Source organism: Ixodes scapularis, unplaced genomic scaffold (genome assembly GCF_016920785.2).
Source record: "Ixodes scapularis isolate PalLabHiFi unplaced genomic scaffold, ASM1692078v2 PGA_scaffold0__279_contigs__length_252992795, whole genome shotgun sequence".
NCBI classification, from domain to species: domain Eukaryota; kingdom Metazoa; phylum Arthropoda; class Arachnida; order Ixodida; family Ixodidae; genus Ixodes; species Ixodes scapularis.
The window spans coordinates 125,908,338-125,926,530 of record NW_024609835.1 but is presented as its reverse complement, the minus strand read 5'-3'; the positions used below and the strand labels follow the sequence as shown (position 1 = coordinate 125,926,530).

The 18,193-nt window shown below is 48.0% G+C and overlaps 1 protein-coding gene across 1 annotated transcript in view; it reads right to left on the bottom strand.

Moving 5' to 3' along the window:
• Nucleotides 1-10,356: 10,356 nt before the first annotated feature.
• LOC8035054 (scaffold attachment factor B1) overlaps nucleotides 10,357-18,193 on the bottom strand; it is a 37,495-nt gene continuing 29,658 nt past the window's right edge. Inside the window, exons 14-16 of the mRNA XM_029993439.3 lie at nucleotides 17,831-17,959; nucleotides 16,512-16,613; nucleotides 10,357-11,544 (exon numbers count right to left, since the gene is read on the bottom strand). Of these exons, the coding sequence (XP_029849299.2) occupies nucleotides 10,722-11,544; nucleotides 16,512-16,613; nucleotides 17,831-17,959 (1,054 nt within the window). The 3' untranslated portion in view covers nucleotides 10,357-10,721. The remainder of the gene's footprint in view (nucleotides 11,545-16,511; nucleotides 16,614-17,830; nucleotides 17,960-18,193) is intronic.

Genomic DNA, 18,193 nt, shown 5'->3' with positions numbered 1-18,193 from the left:
AAATAAAAAAATAAAAAAAGCATGGTGCTGGTGTAGAAAGGTTTGCATACATCCTTCAAATGCTTGTCAAAGTTCTTCATGTACCTTACCGCAATTTCAGGATCAGGCGAGCCAATAAATTCGGCTATTCCGCCGTCATTCTTTAAGGCTTTGGAAAATTTAGAAGGCGTTCGGCGTACCTTTAATCGCCACACCAACAGCGTGCAGCATAAATACAAGCTCTTGCTGTTGCTGCCGTCTTTGCGCAGTTATTTCATCGAAGTCGTCTTCGAACAAACACTTCTCAAACGGTGCGACGAGACGCGCGCGCCGGAAAGCCGGAACCGGAAACGTTAAAAAAATAGGCGTCAGATGGCGCCTCGGTACGAAAGTGCGCCGTTAAGCTACGCTCCGAACCCGCGCGCTCGAGCGCAGATGTCCGGAGTCTGGAGCTCACTAACTTAACGCGCCCGATGTCGTTTAGCTTAGCTCGAGTGCACTCTGACCGCTGGAGCGCGCTCGAGCGCGTTAACTTAACGCGCCCATTAGCTGCGGGAGCTTCCTCCGTATAGTTGGCAAAGGTTGCCTCTCCGTACATGCTCTGCGGGTGTAAGGAGAATATATAAATATTCAAGCAAAAGGAGCCCAAAAGTTGTAGCCTCGCCGGGGATATCTGAACCATCAAGTTACACTGGGTGCGATTGTCACAGCCGCTATAGCACCAAACATTCATCCCCCAGTAGTTAAACTTCTTTTTCTATTTCTAGCGCGCTGCCACGCGAATGGAGTAATCCCGTTTCCTATGAACTACAAATTTCTATGCGTTATGGTGTTCAGAAAGGATAGTGCCACCACAATTTTTTAGATACTTACCTCTAGCGTGGTCACCCGAAAGGTTTTAATTCAAAGAGTTTATCCCCGACAGGTAAACCGATACAAAAGCTCTCAAGATCTATATTATGTTATCAGATTTTAGTAAAAGCGATAACTCCACAAAAAATATAAACACTCCCCCCCCCCCCCCCCCCGCCGTTTTACACCGAGGAACCGCCCCCCCCCCCCCCCCTAAAATGGAGGTCTGGATCCGCCCCTGTGTCGGGCTCCTAACTGTTTAGGCCTTGGTTGGCGAAGGTCTCCATTTCTCAAATTTCTGACCCAACCAGACGAAGTTCCGTCAAACGTGTTAACTTTTAAAACATGCATCTCTGTATATTTATTTTTGCAGTATGGCGTCGTGTATGGGATTATATAGGAGAATACTATTGATTATCTCTCTTTTTGCACATTTCGTGTATTTGCCTTCAGATCTATAATGTGAGCACACGGTCATTTTTCGCATACCCCGCAACCCGGTGGCTCACGTTGCCAAACAGCGAACATAAAAATGAAAGCCGTTTACAACTCCCCGCAACTGTACTTTTGCAAGATCCGACTGCGCGTGCGCCGTCTGCACTTGGGAGGCCAACTATATTGTTTCTCGTCGCGCCCGTGAGATGGCGCCACAGCGCAACGCAAAAGGCCATCGCAGTGATGTGATTGGCCTAAGCCATTTTGGAGCACCTTTTGGAGCAGCCAAAACAGTGTTTTGGAGCAGCAAATGTGGACTTTGGAGCAGCCAACACAGTGTTTTGGAGCAGCAAAAGTGGCTTTTGGAGCAGCCAAAACAGTGTTTCAGAGCAGAAAAAGTGACTTTTGGAGCATATATTCTTAGAAAAATAAATATTTGTTTTAAGTGCTGGACAAACGAAGGCCACTTTGTGTTGTGTTGTGATGTGAAGTGTTGGGCGGAACTCGCTGCTTGTATTTGTGGTGCTGAGACATCCCACAAGTATACAAAGCTGTAAGCGTTGCCAAAAAAAATCCGAAAAAAAAAAAAAAAACACTTGCGATCGTTTTACTGGTTCCCGACGTGGCAGATTTTTATAAAAAGTAAGCAAACCTAAGGCCTGGTTCACACTTGCGAATCGGCGGGCGAATCTGCAAGAATTCGGTCGCCGGGCGTAGCGTCCACTGTGCATTGCCGCGGCCGATTCCGCTTCGGTGGCAGCGGATTAGCTGTAAGTGCGAACCAGGCTTAAAACAATGAATTGCAAGCGTCCCGGCTGGTGCCTCTCGTGCAATCATGTTCACATGCACGTGAGGGCAACTTCGGCAGGCTTGCAGTTACACGTGATTCGCCGCGCGAGCGGAGACAACGGCTGTTCGACCGAAACCGAAACCATGCCACTCCGCTCCATCGCCAACTGGTTCCCAAAATAGTATGCAAAATGTAACAGTCCAGCGGCGCGTGCTTGCCAGGCCGGCAGGCGAGGTACAGGCTAAACACACAGGAAAAAAGAACCTGAGAGTATCGATGCAAGATATTACGAATCAAGGTCAAAAGGTTCTTGGAGCGCATGTGCAACGACTGAACTCGAGACAAACAAGCGCGCTGTGCGGGTTCAGCGTGCAGACATTGCCTTCGTTGCTTTAGCTCGCTTTTCGTCATCAACTTTCTTTCGCGGCAGATTTTTCACGTACCGGGGTCCCTCTCGAAAGAAAGCCCACCGAGAGAAACCTAGGTAATCAAAACTTCGCCAAGCATTAATTGAGTTAAAGAGGGATTTTTATAGCAGCGTATGATTTAAACAAGAGCAGGAGTGTCGATGCATTTCAGTTTAGAAAGCGCCATATCTGCAGCGACGTGGGGACGGCAACACACGACATCGCGCGACCACGGCGACTGTGGTCGCGCGAGCGCTTCAGCTCACAAAGTAACTCTCGCCACGCAAAAACGTGGTTTTGTTTCACAGCATGACGGCATGGCTGGAACCCGGCACACTAACGGCTGAGCGTCCGCACACGCCCACGTCTATCGCTGAAAAAAAGAAAAAAAAAAAAAAAAGGCGCGAGACGAGATTCCCGAGACGACGAGAGCGCGAAACGCAAGACGACGGGAAAAATCATGCAAGACCGAATAGACGATTGATGCAGGGTACTTTGTGTCGGGCGGCGTCTTGTGCCACCTAGCTCATGCATGCTAAATTATACGGTTCTTAGTTTCGTTTTTGAAAGGCGACCAAAATTGGTCCTTTGGCGCAGGCTTGGCGCAGATTAGCCATATTTCGGTGAAATGCAGCAGTATGTAGCAGGGTTAGCCCCTTGGCGCAGTTTGGCGCAATTGGCGCAGCAATCACATCACTGCGATCGCCTTTTGCAAGATCCAACTATGCGTGCGTCGTCTGCACTTCGAGGCCAACCACATTGTTTCTCTCATGCAAGACCTCATGTGTCGAACAAATAAGATTGTTGCGGCCAGAGTGATAGGCAGATCCGGCAGGACCGTCCTTATTACATTTGAAGGCAAGTCCATTCCAAAATACGTACGTTTCTCATACGAATCCTACCCAGTATCATCGTACAGACCACGACCCGTAGTCTGCTTCAACTGTCACGAAATCGGACATAAGTCAGATGTCTGTCCCAATAAAACTAGCCTTTGCGACAAGTGTGGACACGACCACAGCAAGGACAGCGACTGCGAGCTACAACCCAAATGCCACAACTGCGGAGGCTCTCATGTGGCCACCAGCAATGATTGTCCCAAGCGCAGGATTCCGCCAAAGAGGCGAACGACGCACACAGCCACGCCTCCACAAGAGAACAAAACAAAGAAACCGGCCCCCACAAAAGGAGCCCCGGGCCCGTCCCCAGTGATACCAACCACACCAAGTAGGGGAGCATGGAGCACTCCCTTATGTTTCACCGATACTGCCGCACCGGTGGTACTTGGCATGCCATCCAACAAAGAGGCAGAAACACCCTCAGCAACCGTAGAGCTCGCCCTCTGGCAAAGCAAGGTAGAGGCAAGAATGAGCTCCGTAGAAACTTCGATAAAAGAAATTAAGCAAATGTTAGGGACCTTATTGAGCACGCTCAATGTATAATCAGTCCCATCAGAAGACACGCAATCACACCGACAAAAAGAAATATATGCCTTGGATCATGCAATGGAACTGCAGAGGATTTCAAACCAAAGTCGCGGAATTTAAACTTCGATTTCAAGACAAGAGAGTAGAAAAACCAGCAATGATTCTCTTGCAAGAGGCGGATTGTGAGAACATAACACTTCCGGGCTATGTCACATTCACAACGCCCACCATAACAAGGCACAAAGGAGCCACGCCCCGTTCTTATATGGTATAGCTGCAACACTGGTTCATAAAGGAGTACACCACGCAAAAATCGACACGTCAAATATCAGCGATAATAATAAAGAGGTGATCGGCATCAAGATCAAAATCGGTAGCAAGACCCTGAATGTCTTTAATATCTATATCAGACCAACTATAACGGAAGACAAAGACTGCAAATGGCTCGACCAACTTTTAACGGACAAAACACCAACGATTCTTTGTGGCGATTTTAACGGTAGAGACACGATGTGGGGATACAAAACGACGAACAGGAGAGGAAGGTCCATCAAGAAGTTGTGCGCGACTCATAATCTCGTACTTCTTAACGACAAAGACACGCCGACAAGGATATCCCAAAACCCTTCGCAGGCCGACACGTCGCCGGATCTAACATGGGCCTCCAAGGGGCTCCGAATGTCCTGGCACACCTCGCCAGACTCCATGGGCAGCGACCACGTTCCGATTCACATCGAACTGCACAACCAGACATCACCGCGGAGGAAGACCCACTTCGTTAAATGGGACAACTTTCGAAAAGTCATCGCCAACCTCCCCGGCCAAGACTTAGCCCAAAAGATCCAGACGGCACTCGAGCAAGCCATGGAAACTTATAACATAAGAGACGACGCCCCAACCCCGGACCTCCATCTCCTAAACCTATGGGCAAGTCGGCTTCAAGCCCTACAACGCTACCGGAAGAAGAAGAGCTCTAAACAGCTACGAATCAAGCTTAACCTTGCCACAGCCAGAGCCAGAGCCAGACGCTACACACTTGAGCTAAGCCGGCATAGATGGAGGTCACACTGCAACTCATTCAACGAGAAAACGGGCCTGAAGAAAGTATGGTGCACGTACAAATGCATGGCGGGTAAAATTAGATCTCCAGGTACCAGCGGCAGCCTAGCCCTCAGTCTAGGACTCACGGAAGAAGAGGTAGCAGAACTCGCGGGAGACATATTCTTTCCGCAGCCAGCAACGGCACCCCCAGCGGACTGCTACAAGCCTAGCAAGATCAAAGTACCGACCGACGAGGATCTCCCATTCACCGTGGGAGAGCTGCAGGCAGCTCTCGCCAAAGCAAAGGCGAACATGGCACCTGGGCCAGACCGAGTTACGGTCGCGGCGCTACGAACCCTGCCTGAGAAGGACACCGCCGACCTTCTAGACTGGATCAACAGGATCCGGGAAGAGGGCATCATTCCGACAGAATGGAAGACATCCACTGTCCTTCCGATCACAAAACCAGGCAAAATTCCATCCGACCTCCGGAATCTCCGCCCAATTTCTCTCACTTCGAACTTCTGCAAGCTTATGGAAAGAATGGTTCTAGCTCGAATCACATGGATCCTCGAAACACACCGGAAACTGCACCCTATGCAGACGGGGTTTCGTCCCAACCTCTCGACTCAAGACAGCCTGGCGCTTATACATAAGGACATGACCGAAAACCCTGCCAATGCAAAGCCCAGAACGATGGTAGCCATCGACATAAAAAAGGCTTTTGACACAATACTTCACGACACAGTAATCCGCGCAGCAGAAAGAAGAGGACTACATGGACGCATACTCAACTTCATCAAGGCATTCCTGAAGGACAGGCAGTTTCACGTCATCATAGGTCGCACCAAAGGAACCCCCAAACCTAACCACATCGGGGTCCCCCAAGGGGCGGTAATATCCCCCACTTTATTTAACATGGCAATGACGGACCTGGCCTTCGAACTCCAAGAGATCGATGACCTAGGCACATTATGGACTATTAAAGGAACCGCCTCGAAACAACAGGCCATACTTCAAGAAGCCTTAAACGTCACCGACAAATTCATGAAAAAAACGGGACTGCAGATATCTACCGAAAAGACTGCCTATATGACCATAACTAGCAAACGAGCCCGAGGCAAGCATAACATTCAGCTATTCCTTAACGGTGCTCCCATACAACCACAACCCAGAATCAAGGTTTTAGGCCTAACTTTCGACGAAGACGGTAGAGCTACAAGCTGGCAGAAGCAAATTAAGGCTCAGTGGAAGGACGGACTCAACCTCCTCAAACGGATTACCAGCAAATCATGGGGATGTCAGGAGGATTTGCTCCGAAGATTAGTCCGAGCACTGCTCGTCTCCAGGGCAGTGTACGGAATAAACTATCTTAGGCTCACAGCGACGCAAAGAGAGAAACTCGAGGTTCTCAACAGGTCCGCAATGAGGATAATCACAGGCCTGCCAAAAATTACACCCATCAAGGAACTGCACAAAGCAGCTCAGGTCAACACTATCGAAGAGATCGCACAAGAAATGAAGAACAGTCAGTACAACAGGCTGGAGAAGACATGGCACGGACGCATCATACTAGAAAAACTAGGCAGAAGGACGTGGTGCATTCCAAGCAACCAACCATCACAGCCTCCGTGGGAGGACGAACCTGTCGTCTCCCTCAAACCTATACCCATGAATCAAGGTGAAGGACACAGGAAACGTCGCGCAGCTGCAGCAAAACACCTCGAAAATCTCGAAAGACTTAGGGAACAGGAAGACGTCGAAATCCTATATGCGGACGCAGCAAGAGACAATGACGGGAGAACGGCCGTAGCCTGGTTAGCAGAGAGCTCCTCCAAGAAAGAGAGTAAGCTCGCACCAATAACACCCAGCACAAAAACAGCAGAACCGCTCGCCATCCAGTTAGCAATTGAAGCTCATGTAGAAAGCACCAACAAACACCTGTACATATTCACCGACTCGAAGGAAGCGGTTAAAGAATGCCTTCATATAGGCAGCAAGAACAATATTACACGAAAAATCAAGAATTTAGCAAAAACACTACGTCTTAAAGGAAGGCGGCTCGAACTGTCATGGATTCCGGGACACATGGAAATTCCAGGAAACGAAGAGGCGAACGAGGCCGCGAGGGCTAGACTACAAGATGACGTACCCTCACAAGGACTCGCCTCCTCTTCGGTCAAAGAGAAACCCGTGGCACCGGACCCAGAGGAACAGAAAGAGATGGAGCGGATAGCCAGGAAACAACGACTGGCATCCCTGCTGCCCATGGACGACTGCCCCATCCCACCTGGCTTTACCAGACGGGAGAGGGTATGCATCCGAAGGCTCCAAACATGCACAGCCCTGACCCCAGTATGGCGTGCTCGATTTTATAAGCCTACTTCACCGAACGATCCCGGACCAGACCCGCTCTGCAAAACTTGCAGCGTACCTGCTACCTGCCAGCACCTTATATGGGACTGTCTGGCCACCAGCAAGGAAAGACAAGCTGCCATACACGAACTGCCCGCGGAAGCCAGACCCACAAACTACCGAGAATGGACAAGACCGGCCAGTGACAACGTCAATAGGAAACAAATATTAACCTCTCTGTTGGGCTACGTATGCTCGGCGGGCCTTCCTCAAATCATTTAACTTCCTCCCATTCCCCTACCCTCATCACCCTATTCCCTACCCCCATCAAGGCTAGATGATATTTATCAAGAAGCCTTGACATAACCCTTTCATCAATAAAAAAACGTTTAACCACCACCGAATTGGAGCGCAGCTCTTGAGGAGGTGAAGGGAAGGTGTCAGGTGCTTTATGGAAGAAAGAAAGGAAACTGAGAGGTCCCTCTGATTTTGGATATCAAAGAAATATATTTGCACCCAGTTGCTGTTCAACTTTCCGAATCCCCGTAAAGGAAAAAAAAAAAAAAAGAAACTTATTAGCAAATAAATAAAAGGGCGTAAATCCAAAGTTCGACTTGCCGAGGTTGGCACTGGTTCACGCTGGTGGTAGAAGCCGGTCTCGTTTGGCTCTGCTGCCGGCGTACCAATGGTGACTAAAGCCCCTCAATATGTTTGCGTTTGTCGTTAATGGTGACCAGTCAACCGGTTGTTGGGATGGCTTTGCTGGTTCGCTCTTGAGCCAGGCTTGCCGTTCAGAGTTGACGGTGAGGACAGGTCGGCAGACTCCTATGGATGACAGCTTCGCCGGTGTATTCCGGAGCCAAGCTTTTTCGAATGCTTCCGCTCTCCGCCCTGAATCTCCTTGTTCTCCTCCACTTCTTTTTTCTTCCCCTTGTCTCCTTCCATTTTCTTCCTCTTTTTGTCGCCGTATTGATCACATCATTACAAAAGGGTACTGAGGGGAGGGTATACCCCTCCTCCTCATCCTGCCTGCTACTCCTCCCTCGAGCGGCGTCGCCGTCGATCACGTGACTCGTGACCTCACGGGGGTCACGTGACCTCAAGATTACGCGGACGGCGACACCGCTCAAGCCGGAAACGGGCGCCGAAGAGCTGCGCTCTAAAAAACACATTTCCGCAGATTCAACAGATGGCGCATTTTCGAGTATCGATCGTCCTTTAATCAAATGCATTGATGACAAGTAAATGCACACCCAAATTATTTGAAATACGCTCTGCAAACATTTTCCGACGTTTTTATCCTTGATAGGCACGTATATAAGTGACCTGAGAGAACCTTAAACTTTTTTTAAATTTTATTTTAAAGCTGATTTAAATAACATATATGCTCCCGACGCATGTACAACTTCTCACATATAGCAGAACAGCAATTTTATGCGTCTGCGGCTGGACGAAAACAAAGTACACAGTGACGCCTGTCGGGAAAATGACGATTGCGCCCGCAAACAGTCAGAAAGAGACAAATTAAGTAGCTACAAAGTCGAGTAAAGTATGAAATACTACTTTGTTCTATTTAAGAAAAAAAAATAGCAAGGGTGATGCTTGTCAAGAAGAAACCTGAAACGCCAAGCTATGTCGAAAATGTTCACTTCGGTACAAGCTACAAGCATTTCAGGCCAGATCCGATCTCAGTACGAAGGTCACTTTTTTTCTGCAGGATTATTCGCCTACATCTCGATGCCGAGTGTAAACAATATTGGTCAGGAAAGCAAGCGTTGTGATCAGTGTTTCTATAAAAAGTAAACTGAAAGGGTTGTCCTAAACTTTCATGGCATTTCGAAAATATTGCTTTTAGCTTCAGTTGCATCATAATTTTAAACGCATTTCGTAAACTAGATTTCAGGATATATATCGCGAGGACGTGCCCATTTCATGATTTTATGCACTGTAATTAATTCCCAAGTTCAAGCTACCAGACTGATAACCTTTCGATTCAGGTAAAATATATGCGACATATAGCTTTTCTTTTAGTTTCAAGGAACTTAAATAACACAATTTATTTTTAACTGTTGAAATAGGGCCTATTGCCAAAAGAACACGGAAAAATATATTCTCTATTTAGCAGTTCAAACCGTTATTTTTTGTTCGGTGGAACCGAACTGGAACTGAACCGAAAGCCGCGACCCCGAGCCGAACCGATAAAAATTTCGGTTCGTTTTGTACACTTTCACATGACAGTTTCTCGTGTTGCAGTTTTTTTTTTTCTTTTTTTGGCCAGTTATGCTTTTTTTTTTTGATAATTTGTTAAATAACGTGGTTTCTGTCGCACACTGCAAGTCACTGCAGTCCGTTGCAGATATGCAACGTTGTAGAACTCTTACAGCCGGTAATATTTTTACGTCATCACTTACTAGAATTGCTCCTGCGTGTCCTAGGACAAAGGTCCATTCCGACTACATTTTTTTACAGTGGGAAACATTGAGCTAAAGGGACGCTGAACCAAATTTAGTGTCCATACTAAGTGACGCACATTCTTTCCAGTCTAACACCAACATCAGCGTTAGGCAGGTGGCCGCCGATAAATCCCATTTGCTCTACTGTCGTCGAACTCCTGGTTACCTCAGTTTGCAGAGCACCCCACTAGAAATGGAGGTCCGTGGTTCAATACCAAGACTAAGCAGATTTTTTGGGTCGTGCACCAGTCACCTAGCCGTCTTTGGAGATTTGCTTGTCCTTTGTCTCCCTTGTTCCCCTTCTCCAGGGTTTATTATAGTCATTCTTGTCCAGCTCGCTTTCACCTTTGCATTATCTTCACAACTTATTCGTTGTTTTTTTGGAGGCCACAAAAATGACGCATATTTTTTTTTTTTTCGATTTTCAATGTTTATTGTGCGCCTTCAATGACCCACGACTTTAATTGTTTGGTACAGTTTGAATACCACGTGACCACAAAAAAAGAGTGAGTGCGACTGAAACCAGCCAATTCTCGACCAGCTGTTTTTAAAACAATATAATTTGGAATCCGATGTCACAAACGACAAATGAAGAAAAGAATCCTTTCAACACACAATTCCAGATGCAATGACCGTTTATTCTCTCAAAGGTGCAATTTTAGGGCTTTTTACAAAGTGAAACGTCAGATCAAAACAATATGTAAATCTCGAGGGAATGACGGTGCAACACCAAGAGTGCCGATTCCATGCACAAAAAAAAGAAAAGGACACACACGCTTAAACATCTAGTTTTTAGTTAAACCGTCGTCGGCAGTACTCCCAGATGAATCGACTTCCAGTTATTCGGAACTTTGCGAGAGAACTACCTCCACAACAAGCGTGACTTGTTCCTCCGTTGGGCCCACACAATTCCAACAGCCTGCCTGCCCAGGCCATCAGACGGGCTCGACGCCGCCACACGCCTCCAAAGACGCCCGCTTCCTCAGTACCTGCGGAGACTGCCTCCCCCCGAGTACCGGTCCCCGGTGCTGTAGCTACTGCTGACCGACCCGTTGGCAAGGCTACCCGAGTAACCGCTGGCCCCGACCCCCGCAGACGAGTGGGAGCCGCTCCCAACCGCCCTGCTCCCACTCCCGCCCCCGACCGTGCTGCTCCAGCGGTGGTGGTGGTGGTCCCCGCCCCCGTTCCACGAAGTGCCGCCTTCGGGTTTTCGCGACGATGACGACGACGAAGATGACGGAGGTACCCACTGCTGCGAGCTGCTCGAGCCGCCGGGAAAGCTGCTGCTTGCCTTGCTGGTTCCTCCCCAGGTCGAGGGAATGGCGAAACCGCGGCTGCCGGCCGTGTCGTAGGAGGTAGAGGACGACGATGCGTGCTCCCGTCGGCTCCCTTCTGTACGCCAGTCCTCCCGGAGGGAAGACGGCCTGCGCGACGACGAAGATGAGGAGGGTGGCGGTGCCGGGGGTGCCAGGGCCGAGCTGCGCGAGCTCGGCCCACTGTGGCGGTAGTCCGTGCCGCTGCGGCTTGGGGCATAGCTGGGGGGAGCCCTCGGCGGTGAGGAGGACAGGGCGTGGGCGCTCCCGTGGGAGCTGCCACCGTGGTTGCCGCTGCCGGCGTGGTGGTGGCTGTGGTGGCTGTGGCGGCTGAAGCGGTCGTCCCTGTCTGAGCGCTGGCTCAGGGGCTTGCTGCTCCCTCCAGAGTTGCCGCCGTCGTACTCTGGCCTGCTGGGGAAGGGGGCCGGGCGTGGTGGGGACGGGGGCGAGGCTCTGCTCGTGCTTTGCCTCGGCAGGTCCGAGGGACGGCGGCTGTGAAAACAAGCGCGTCCAATCGTGTCCCAAGGGCGTCTTCAACCGCGACAGATAGACACGAGGATGCACAAGCGATACCGGGTGAGAAGCTCACTCGACTGTGTCGCACTAGCGACAAATCTGGATGATTAATTCATTATTATAATGAGCCTCAGCTGCAAGTAGTAAGATGGAAAAAAAAAACTTTCCTTGGTCATCTAAAGCAAATACGATATAGCTTCGCCAATATGGAAACTCTGCCAAAAACCTATGGGAGCGGCGGCGAACGTGACAGTGGCGCCTCTAGCGGACTCAGAGTCTACGGAAGCAGACGACGCAATGGAAAAGTATAGGCTCCGCGACGTCCTCGAGCTTTGCGTGCCCCGTTTCATCACCCCAACAGCAGAAACAATTCATTACGGTCAGTCCGCTTGCAAAGCAGAATCCACAGATCGCAACTGCGACGACAATCAAATAAGAAGGCACGCTGAAACAAGGATAGAGCACTTTATATAGAGGTCTCAAACGCCACTCAGGGGGATCACACGTGTTTCAAGCGCATCTGGGAAGCCGAAAAAAAGCGTTTAGCTACTCGAACTACGTCGTAAGAGCTTACTGTTTATGCGTTACAAACTGCATTGTCACAATTTCTTACCTGAATGCGTGATTATTAAAGAGTGTGCAAACAACATGTAATATTACCAGAGCAAGTGCACCAGCCTCTGCAGCATTACAAAAGCAAAAAGTAACAACATGTAATATTACCAGAGCAAGTGCACCAGCCTCTGCAGCATTACAAAAGCAAAAAGTAAAGAGAAAAATGACCGTGCAAACACTTTCCGAACTTTGCAGAAAAGGTGGGGTGCCCATTCCAGACGAAAATAAAAAGAAATGGGGAACAGTCGTGAACAACGGCGAATGAAACAAAAAAGTTAGCAGACGATACAAAGATTCAAATCACCCAGCAAAGACGTTCTTCAACGACGACGATCGCACGGGGCGTCGATACGAGCATTGAAAGTTAGCAGGTGGTGCTCGCCGTTGGTGTTGAGTCCACAACAAACAAAGCGAAAGCAACACGACGGAACTATTAAAAAAAAAAAAAAAAAGGTTCACTTTTTTTTTTAGCTGCACATTGCACGGTTGTGTATTTGCTTTCGCGGCGTTGGTAGGAACTAAGAACAAAACAGAGGAAAGGAATGACGTAGTCCAGCTCACACTGCCCGGTAAATAAAAGTCGCAGGCTGCAATCTGCTTTGTGCTAGCAGTGTGTGACCTTTTTTTTGCTTTCACATTTTTTTCCCAGTGACTTTGGCAGGCTGTTTGTTCGCTCGCTTGGGGAAGCAGTTCAAAAGAACACCAAAGTACTTGTTGACGTACATGTCCAGGCAATCCTTGCACACCGTGCCTTTGTTTTAAGTGCCGATCAGTGGCCTCAAGTGAATTTTCAGCTGAACTCTTGTTTGGTAAAATATATCAGTGAAATTTGCGTCGAAGGCACGGCTGATGTTGCTGGCTATGTGACGAGCTAAGTTTTAAGCTGGTGTCATTTTCGCATGCGAGTATATCTTGTTCTTCAACAGAATGTATTTCGAGGTGCTCCATGTTTCTGAGAGCAAGCATGATGTCAAATCTGACTGGCTGCCACCGGGCTACAGAGGACTGGTGTTCAAAAGTGCATCTGGTCTGTCGTCGGTTAAGTTCTAAGCAATCTCCGTGGAGTTGTCATAATCATCTGTTGAGGCTTCAGTGGTGATTTTGAAGCCAGACTTGGATAGCTGTTCCAGTTTAATTTGAAGTAACTTAATTACTCACGTTTGTTCGGTCTTCAGGAAGCGGAAGAAGGATTTTTTACCAAATCACAAAAACTTGTTTTTGCAGTGGTTTGCAGTTTCCAGCACATACTTGGATATGGCAGGGATGCCATCTCCAAGTATGGGTTGTATGCCCGAAGGCGACCGGTTGATCAACCAACCATGACCCATAGCAGACGTGACCGCATACTCAAATAAAATCTGAATAGAAATGTATAACGAGCTTACACTTTTTGATACATTAAGCATCAAAAAGCATGTATGAAGATTTTGGCTTAGGAACTCAACCAAAAGCGAAAATAGTAAGTTATCGCAAACGACCGTACAAAAGAAAAAAAGAAAAAAAAAGTTGCAGACGGCCCTCAAGATGCCTGGGCGTAGCGCAGCGGACGAACCGGTCGTGGTATGACGAAGTGAAGGAAAAAAAAAAGTAAAAACTAAGCCAAACAAGGCAAAGCAAAATATGCGATGGTTCGAACGTCAAGTTAACACAAGAAAGAAAAAAGCAAACAAAAAACATAAACGCAGACGAAAGAAAGACCGCGGCGGTGTAGCGTCGCCTCAAACAAAAAAAATATATAGAAAGTAGGTTTTGAAAAATAAAAGGAGGTGCACAACTGTTTAATGGGCGTTTTTTTTTTTTTTTTTGCAACTCCGCTTTTATTAGTTATAGCAATAGCGTCCGATTTGCATGTCCACAATCGACTTTTTCCAGAGCATACTGACATCGCAGTAATGTACGTGGTTCGAAATTGCCTTCTGCTTCTTCATCCGGAAACAGTCTTAACTGGATTAGCCTGCTTGCCTATTCAATGAAACGGTTTTAAGAAATATGTTCATGAGGAATTAGAATTGCAACAACAAAACAAATTGATCGATAAGAAAAGTTGAAACGTAGCTATGTTCTGAACAATTTTTTTTTTACATTGCCCTTTTTCAAGAAACAGGGCAAAGGTACATTCGTGTTTTGCCTGACTTACGTAAGTCCTGACAGAGTGTTTTCTTCAGGAGAGCCGAAAATTGCGCCCTACAAGCTGTAACATCTTTCCCACGCGAAGAAAATGTCCTTCACTCATGAAGTGGCACTTATTTTTTAAAGGGACCACGAAATGATTTTAAAATCGAGTTTCATCCACCGCACGTCGTAAAAGGTGTGAAAAGAAATACAAAAACACAAAAATAGGGAGCCAAAAAAAAATTATTTGCTATAGAACTTTTAAAAGAAAACTGGACTCTTTTGCGCCTTCCTTCCTTCGCCTGTTCACTACGATGCATCCGCGGAAATGGAGCACGTCAGCCAAATCCACGTCGCCTATTGGGTAAGAGCCTACCTCACCAGCACCGCGATCGTAAACAATAAATAGCCGGCGAATGTTTCCTAAAAGTTTTGTTAAATAATATTCAGATCCACATTTTGTAGCATAATTAGAGATGTGTGGCGAAAATTGCCAAATTTGATAATGCTGAGAGCCAAGCGCCATCTATCGTGTGCTAAACGAAGCAACTACTGCGCGTGCGCAGTAGGGCAGGGCCGACAGTTACTTGGGTGACGGCGACCGACGAACATTTATTTTCTTTGTTTTCCTTCCTCTCAAAACTCTGACTGACTGAACGTTTATTTTTCTACGTGTTCTTCCCGCGCGTGCTGACTTCAAGCAGCAAGAAAACAGTACTTAAAACAGACCACGACGAACAAGAACGCTGGATCCACCGACTCCGACGAAGCGAGCTGCTCAGAATATAGGCCTAGCAGGCATTCCGACTCGGCGCTGCGTTGCTTCGTCGCAAGACCGTCTGTCTACGACCGGCTGGCGTGCTAAATGGAATATGCCCGCGCGACCCTTGTGGACCCTTTGATCACTGACCTCAATTCTAGATTAAGAGGTGAGGTCAATCTCTTCCCCTTGTTTTCCGAGGCAGTGTTGACGAACACTCGTCGAAAAGGGACTCTCGTCGATTCTATCTTCTTGTTTTGTGTGATATAGAGCTGAAATAAACGCCGTATGGATTACCTTTGTAACACGGTATGTACACTTTGTTATTGGTATGCCATTTTTATTCTGACAGACTGCACGTCACTGTCGAGCTATAACAGTTCGTGGGAGGTATACGTACAACCCCTGTCCAACCTTTCTTTGCCGAGTGTCGCGTCAGTATCGAGTTGCAATCGTAAAAGAACGGTCCCGAAGCGCTTACAAACAGCGCGAATACAGCACTTCCATCAAGCGCGCGTCCGCTCCGAGTGTAAACAGGTATTTACGTGGCTCTTGCTGACACTCGTAGTTCAAACGTATCTTTTTTAATGTCGGCTCGCTCCTGCATCTCCGAGGCCGCGAAAAACGCCATCTAAGTCGCTTTGCAAACGACTGACACGGGCCGGCCCTTCTGTCAACAATGACAGGGTGGTTGACTTCTGGAGTCTTCACCGGAAGACTCGCTGCACTTCCCAACAGGCATACCGGCGTATGGGACTAGTCCCATGCTGTCGCTGTAGCGCAACATATCTCATTGAATTTCGCTCGGCTGCGATGCGGCGATGAGAGGCGCCGATTCAGGAAATACGTCGGTGACATCAGCGCAGTAAAACCTACCGGCGCACCCCAACTCGTTGCCGCTAACACTCCCATTCTCCTACTGCCGAGAGAACTTCCGGTTCCGGAAACGGCCTACGTCACGGCTTGTTTTGCGGTCAGTTGGAGAGAATGAAAAAGTCGATATTTCAATAATTTTTTGCGTAGAAGTTAATAAACCGAGACGAAAACGGATGCCTGTTCGGCATTCAGTGAACATTGACGGTTTAATGTAAAAGTTATCTGGAAAAAGTAAAAAGGTCATTTCACGGTCCCTTTAACGTTCAAAGCAGCAAATGCCCGTGACCATTTTTTTTCATTGGTCACCTCGCACGGAGACAGGCAAAATCAATGCGTTGTGGAGGATTCGTCTGCTAGCGGAGACTCCGAGCTCGCCAGAGGCGCTGCGATCACTTTTCGCCCGCACTCCGCGAGAGTTGCCAGTATTGACTTACACGGTATTTGTCTTCAGCTCAATTGAGCGAGACCTGGCCCTCGTCTATCGCAGCACGCAAAGGGGAGATTCGCTATGCCCATTTCGGAGCTAACAAGCGTCGTGGACTAGGGTTTCTTGGGAAGTGTAGAGAACTGGGTTACTCACCTCGACGGATGAGAGCGCCTTCGTTCTGCGTAGAAAGTGTCGTCGTCCCGTCTGTCGGGCACCAGGGGACGCTTCAAGGGACGCCGGGCCTCTTCCGTGCGCCTTGGAAGAGAACACAAAACACGCTCATGGACAATCCCCCCAGGGAAGTATAGTGGACCATCTACGGAAGGAAACTAAGGATCAACGACTACAATCTCTGCAGTCGTCACTTCGAACCAGAAGCATAAAACACCAAGAAACATTTTTTTTTTTTTTAGACGATTTAAACAAAATGCTATAAAAGGTGCTAACACAAGTGCATGTACAATCAGTACCGATGTGTAGAATGCAGTACAAAACTACAAAATAATTTCAGGATGAATTCTATTGGGCATTGAAAATATTTGTTTTATTAACTTTGACATCAGGACAACACCTGAACAAAGGATTCCAACAAAACGGTCGCTCTATGGTCTCTGACCAAACAATCGCAAAAGTTTGCAAAATCATTTGTACTTTTGATTCTTTGCCAAATAGGTACATAGAGCCTTGTTGATATGTTTGTCAAGGGACCAGCAAATAAAATGTCTTATCTGGGAAAGCACAATAAACAAGAATGCCATTCGGGTCGCGCTAGAGATCAGACACTGTCGTGAAACAATCTATTTTTATGCAAACATTCGTACGTTTAAACTGAAATAAACATACTAGGGTGGTTCGCGACATCCTTAGACAGTACAGGCGAAGCCTCTCCTCGTGTTCTGTCTCGCGCGGCACACAATAGCAGCACACGATTCTTTAACAAATGATGCGACAAGCGTTGCACTTGCTCTCGGATGACGGTGCCATTGTGCAGTCGTTAAGTGGTTTGGTCAATCCTCACTGTCTCTTGTTTTCCCCTTTGTGTGAATGCATTTGGGAGGCAGACGATCTACGGACGTGTCGTCGCATGATCAACTTGTCGGTGAATGTGTCCATCGTGCGAATCGGCCGGCCCCATGTTGGCGACGTTTTGCACATAAAAACCGGGAAAGCAAACTCCCCAAACAGGAGATTAATACATGTGTTCCTTTGGGAGCTCGGGGGATTGCCATTGTAACTAAATTCCAAAACCAGTATTCTTCTAAAGGGACAATAAAGCAATTCTGGAACACATGCTGACTGCCTTCCAGATCCAACTTTGAGAGTTGAGAATACGAGAGTTCACATTTCTCTACCTAGACTTTCTGAAATCGAATTTTGAAGTCCAGCCCTAGGCGAGCGAGGTTGGACAGCACACGCATCAAGCACTGCAGTTTCTCAAAGTCTTGCCTCCCTTAGCAGGGAAAGGGGCTCACCCAGCGAGGAGCTGCCTCTGGCGGAGCTCCTCCCGTTCCCTCTGGATGCGCTCCCTCTCCTGCCTCTGTTTCTCCCGCTCCAGGCAGATCAGCTCAAGCTTCTCACGTTCCAGCTTCTCACGCTCCACCCTGAAACACAAGGGCCCCCCTCCTCACAACCAGGGTTGACACACACAAACTCTGATAGTGCAAATGGGCCCATATTTAACACGGATCTAAGCGAAGCTTAACAAAGACTGCTTCGGTCGCATGCTAAAAGCCAGCACAAACACGGGAGAAGTACACCACCTTTCCCGAAGCCTGACAGCTGACAGTCAATAGACCCTTTCCGAAAATCCGTCTGACCACGTCGATCACCATTAT